Source organism: Rattus rattus, chromosome 6, assembly GCF_011064425.1.
Source record: "Rattus rattus isolate New Zealand chromosome 6, Rrattus_CSIRO_v1, whole genome shotgun sequence".
Taxonomy (NCBI): domain Eukaryota; kingdom Metazoa; phylum Chordata; class Mammalia; order Rodentia; family Muridae; genus Rattus; species Rattus rattus.
The window spans coordinates 7,850,742-7,856,843 of NC_046159.1; the positions used below are offsets into that span (position 1 = coordinate 7,850,742).

The 6,102-nt window shown below is 36.2% G+C and overlaps 1 protein-coding gene across 1 annotated transcript; it reads left to right on the forward strand.

Moving 5' to 3' along the window:
- Nucleotides 1-2,106: 2,106 nt before the first annotated feature.
- LOC116903130 (olfactory receptor 6C2-like) lies at nucleotides 2,107-3,060 on the forward strand. The gene has a single exon (XM_032905485.1). The coding sequence runs from the start codon at nucleotides 2,107-2,109 to the stop codon at nucleotides 3,058-3,060; it is 954 nt and encodes a 317-aa protein (XP_032761376.1).
- The last annotated feature ends 3,042 nt before the right edge of the window (nucleotides 3,061-6,102 follow it).

A 6,102-nucleotide genomic window follows, 5' to 3' on the forward strand; every position in this document is an offset into this window, starting at 1 on the left:
TACTGTGACAATTTGAATGTCATTACTGCAACACAGCCATAATATAAATTCAGAGGAAAGTAATGTAAAGCTCATAAACAACATTCTGGTACAAAAAGGTTCTAAACAAATGTAGCTTTATCTATTGAGGGTACATTTTAAGAATTCTGAAACTATAAAAACACACTTTGCAGATATTTTAACAGTATTAAAGAGATGCATAACAGCATATAGAAAATTATTATTTTAAAGTTTAGCATATGTTCATGTTATTTTTAAAATAGGTGAAACTTTGAAATTATAATGGTTTACAAACTAGAGAGAGTCTTTAACTTTTAACACAAATGTGGTCTGGTAAGTTAAATGGTCTTAATTGAATATATGGAGGTACAAAAGTATTTGCAATATATAAATACGTAAATAATGTGAAAATCATATATTAAGGTATGTGAATTCCTTGACTTACATCTTGAATATATTACTGACAACAGTCTCAAGAAAGCTAAAATTTTCAGTAGCAAAGTTATAATGACAGCTAATGCAAGGAGGAGATGATATTTAGCATTTTGAACAGCATGTAAAAAAGGAATGACTTTATTCACTAGTATCTCTCGTTTCAAATACAAGAAAATATCAAGATCAAACTTAAGACATACAAGAATTTTAAAAGTCAAAATCAGTGACAGGAGCTGAGTTAATAGCTCAGTAAATAAAATGTTTGCCAACATAAGGACCTGAGTTCATTTCCCCAGCAACTACATAAAAAGCCGGTGCTGTGGTGCACACCTATGCACCTCATTCATAGGAAGATCCATGGCTAGCTAGCTTTGCCAAATCAGCAAACCCGAGGTTCAGTGAGAGATTTTGTCTCAGAAAGTAACATGGAAAGCAGTAGAGGAGGATACCTGATGTGAACCTCTAGACTCAAGATGCACGCATATGCACATACACATACATGAACACCTCTAATACACACATACATGCAAATATCATACACCAATACAAAACAGTTTGTCAGTGACAAAACTGTATACAGATGAAGCCCAAAAAAGAAGGTATTGCCCCTTTCAGTGTATAAACCAGTGGTGTGGGTATGTATATACTGCTATAGTGTTCCTTACACATGGATTACCAATCTATGACTGTGTCAGTTTGGGTTGCAATCTGAGCTTAGAGAATAGAACAGTCCACGATGTCAACAAGCTTTCTTTCTCAGAGAAAGTGCTGAAGTAGAATAGCCTGACACTGAAGCACAGATACACAGTGCAGACAATGGAGTTTCAGGCAACTCTTGGTAACGTGGCATTCAACCCAAACATCGAAATATGTAGTCATTCCCAGTCGGTACACAGGAAGCATGTGTAGTATTTTTAACTTGATTTTGAACTTGGTGGTATTAATACATCATTAAATATTTCTCATACTCAACACACTGAAAGAATAAAGGATATATGTTTTATTTTCTCAGCTTGGATAAACATTTTCACATGCAGTCAATTGTATATCCCAGTAAACAGTGTGTATGAATTGCACACTAACAGAGAAATATAAAAATAGTGATGCTATAAAGCAACATATAAGTTTCAACTTAAAAGAGAAAACATGCTTCATAACTGCATGCTTAATCATCATGACAAAATGTAAAATTATAGCAAAAGCAAGAGAACTTGTTCGTTGAATCCACATGAGTTGTTACATATTTATATTTTATCAAGGACCAAATATTCTAGGAAAGAAATCTGAATGTGCACCTTTCAAATACAAGAGAAATCTTAGACTACAAAGACAATAATTTTATTGAATCAGAACACACTGTGATTCAAATCTAATACAACAAGAAAACCTAATTAGATAAAGATTACAAGTATAACAATGAAGAATATAAATGTCATACATTTGGGTTGATCTTTAAGATATATCACAAACTATGTAGCCAATCAACTAAAGTAAATTATTGAGTAGATAAACACTCAAGAATATCAACAGTATCAGCTTCCACTTGCAGAAGAAACTACACAGGAATAAGTTCAATATAACAGTCACAGTTCACTGCTCTCTGGCCCTGCATCTTTTCAAAGAAGACATGTCTACATTTCATGTGAGGATTGAATAATTCAGTAGTTAGTGATGAAGAACAACACGATAACCACCTTCATTCTGTTGGGACTAACAGATGATCCTCAACTTCAGATTCCAATATTTATGTTTCTATTTTTTGCCTACACACTCAGCATAGCTGGGAATCTGACAATCATAGCCCTCACTATATTGGACTCCCACCTTAAAACGCCCATGTACTTTTTTCTACAAAATTTCTCCATATTAGAAATTTCTTTTACATCTGCTTGTATCCCTCGATATTTATATAATATAGCAACAGGAGACAGGTCAATCACTTATGATATTTGTGTCATTCAAGTGTTCTTTACTGATGTTTTTGGAGTAACTGAATTTTTTCTTCTGGCCATAATGTCCTTTGATCGTTATGTGGCCATCTGCAAACCCCTGCATTATGTAACCATCATGAACAGTAAGGTGTGTCAGACACTCGTTCTCTGCTGCTGGATGGCTGGCTTGCTCATTATACTCCCACCACTTACTCTGTTCCTAAGCTTGAGATTCTGTGACTCAAATGTTATTGATTATTTCTTCTGTGATGCATCTCCTATCTTGAAGATTTCATGCTCAGACACTTGGCTCATAGAGCAACTGGTGATTGTTTGTGCAGTGCTGACCTTCATTCTGACCCTTGTGTGTGTTACTCTGTCCTATGTACATATTGTCAAGACCATTCTAAGATTCCCCTGTGCCCAGCAAAGGAAAAAGGCCTTTTCCACCTGTTCTTCTCACATGATTGTAGTTTCCATCACCTATGGAAGTTGTATTTTCATTTACATCAACCCTTCGGCAAAGGATTCGGTGACTATCAATAAAGGAGTAACAGTTCTGATGACATCAATTGCTCCAATGTTGAATCCATTCATTTACACTCTAAGAAATAAGCAAGTTAGACAAGCCTTCAGTGATTCCTTCAAAAAGATTGTCATGATCTCAATGAAGAAAAAGACTGATAAAACATAGAAATAAAATATTAATTAAACAGAAGCCATTAAGCTCCATATGTGTTTTTCTCTTCTTTGGGTGACTTTCACAAAAATTAATGAGAAAGGACCAAAAGAACATATGTGATATAAAAACAGAGGTTGAGAGAACATTTTTAGGGAGGCTTAAGTGAGAATAGGGAGCTAAGGGAGAGAAGTTCATGAGAAGAGAGTTAACTATAACTAATGATGTATAAAAAACATGAAAACCCACAACTTTATAAACAAACTAAAAATATTTTAAATGCTTTTGAACAGAAATAATCTGACTGGGTAGATTATAGTGTTCCCAGAAGCTATTGGGTTATGAAATTAAAATCCCAGTGCCAGGTATGGGCTCACCCTCTCTTCTTACATCTACCACATCGTCTTCATTATGGAAGTCCCCGAAGACTTCCAAAATAATACAAGCTATTGACCCTGCTCTTGGCTACCCACCATAACTAGATGACATGACCTCATGGTTCAAGACATCCCACACTTCACTTATAAGACATGGATTAAATCAACATGAAACTGAGCTAGAAGATTCTTTCCTAATGGTTAGCTTTTGTTGTAGCTGAAGATGCTATGCAGGGTACTGGGAGGGGGGGATACCTATCAATTTCTTATCCAAATAGGACATCATACTATACTAATATTAACATTCTATGTGAGATGTACTTGTTTACTCAGAAGAGATATGTATGCTAAAGGGATAACCAATCACTATATAGTTGCATTTAAGATCCTCCCTACTGCAAGAAATGTGTGTCTGGTAATGTAGATATGGTAAGTTAATGGATAGAGTGGCCATAAACCCTAGGTGGGAAACATGCTACTATCATGTAGCTAAATGGCCACGTCAAACTGGCTTCCACATATTTGTATTTATTTTCATAATTTAGTGCTGCCTTCAATGCTAGCCAGAGTAGCTTTTTCTAAAGGGGTCAAAAATTCATACTTGGCAAAAGTGCTGAGAATAAGTGTTAAGACATTTACTACCACCACTTGAGGATAAAAAAACATCAAGGGAAGATGAGATAAAAATGAGGGTAGAGAATAGAGAAGGGTGCTGGAAAATGCTACCTTTTAACATGACATAGTAGTTATACTCATGAACTCACAGCAGCTGTGTTCATGTGCAAAACAACAGAGAACACTAACATTCCATCATGGATGAGGAAGAACATATGAAGACACATACCTATTGAGGAGTACCTAAGAGTTACAGGTTCGGCAAACCGAATCCAAGAGCACATCAAAACAATCATCCACCATGATCAAGTAGGCTTCATCCCAGGCATGCAGGGATGGTTTAATATACAGAAAACCATCAACGTGATCCATTATATAAAAAAACTGAAAGAACAAAACCACATGATCATTTCATTAGATGCTGAGAAAGCATTTGACAAAATTCAACACCCCTTCATGATAAAAGTCCTGGAAAGAATAGAATTCAAAGGCCCATACCTAAACATAGTAAAAGCAAAACCAGTTGCTAACATTAAACTAAATGGAGAGAAACTTGAAAAATCCCACTAAAATCAGGGACTAGACAAGGTTGCACACTCTCCCTACTTCTTCAATATAGTTCTTGAAGTTCTAGCCAGAGCAATCAGACAACAAAAGGAGGTCAAGGGGATACAGATTGGAAAAGAAGAAGTCAAAATATCACTATTTGCAGATGATATGATAGTATATTTAAGTGATCCCAAAAGTTCCACCAGAGAACTACTAAAGCTGATAAACAACTTCAGCAAAGTGGCTGGATATAAAATTAACTCAAATAAATCAGTAGCCTTCCTTTACACAAAAGAGAAACAAGCCGAGAAAGAAATTAGGGAAACGACACCCTTCATAATAGACCCAAATGATATAAAGTACCTCGGTGTGACTTTAACCAAGCAAGTAAAAGATCTGTACAATAAGAACTTCAAGACTCTGAAGAAAGAAATGGAAGAAGTCTTCAGCAGATGGAAAGATCTCCCATGCGTATGGATTGGCAGGTTTAATATAGTAAAAATGGCCATTTTACCAAAAGCGATCTACAGATTCAATGCAATCCCCATCAAAATACCAATCCAATTCTTCAAAGAGTTGGACAGAACAATTTGCAAATTCATCTGGAATAACAAAAAACCCAGCCCAGGATAGCTAAAACTATCCTCAACAATAAAAGGACTTCAGGGGGAATCACTATCCCTGAACTCAAGCAGTATTACAAAGCAATAGTGATAAAAACTGCATGGTATTGGTACAGAGACAGATAGATAGACCAATGGAACAGAATTGAAGACCCAGAAATGAACCCACACACCTATGGGCACTTGATTTTTGACAAAGGAGCCAAAACCATCAAATGGAAAAAAGATAGCATTTTCAGAAAATGGTGCTGGTTCAACTGAAGGTCAACATGTAGAAGAATGCAGATCGATCCATGCTTATCACCCTGTACAAAGCTTAAGTCCAAGTGGATCAAGGACCTCCACATCAAACCAGATACACTCAAACTAATAGAAAAAAAACTAGGGCAGCATCTTGAACACATGGGCACTGGAAAAAATTTCCTGAACAAAACACCAATGGCTTATGCTCAAAGATCAAGAATCCACAAATGGGATCTCATAAAACTTCAAAGCTTCTGTAAGGCAAAGGACACTGTGGTTAGGACAAAACGGCAACCAACAGATTGGGAAAAGATCTTTACCAATCCTACAACAGATAGAGGCCTTATATCCAAAATATACAAAGAACTCAAAAAGTTAGACCACAGGGAGACAAATAACCCTATTAAAAATGGGGTTCAGAGCTAAACAAAGAATTCACAGCTGAGGAATGCCGAATGGCTGAGAAACACCTAAAGAAATGTTCAACATCTTTAGTCATAAGGGAAATGCAAATCAAAACAACCCTGAGAATTCACCTCACACCAGTGAGAATGGCTAAGATCAAAAACTCAGGGGACTGCAGAGGCTGGCGAGGATGTGGAGAAAGAGGAACACTCCTCCATTGTTGGTGGGATTACAGACTGGTACAA

Excerpts from the sequence above, each read along its gene's own strand:
- LOC116903130 (XM_032905485.1), top strand. The coding sequence starts at position 2,107 with ATGAAGAACAACACGATAACCACCTTCATTCTGTTGGGACTAACAGAT.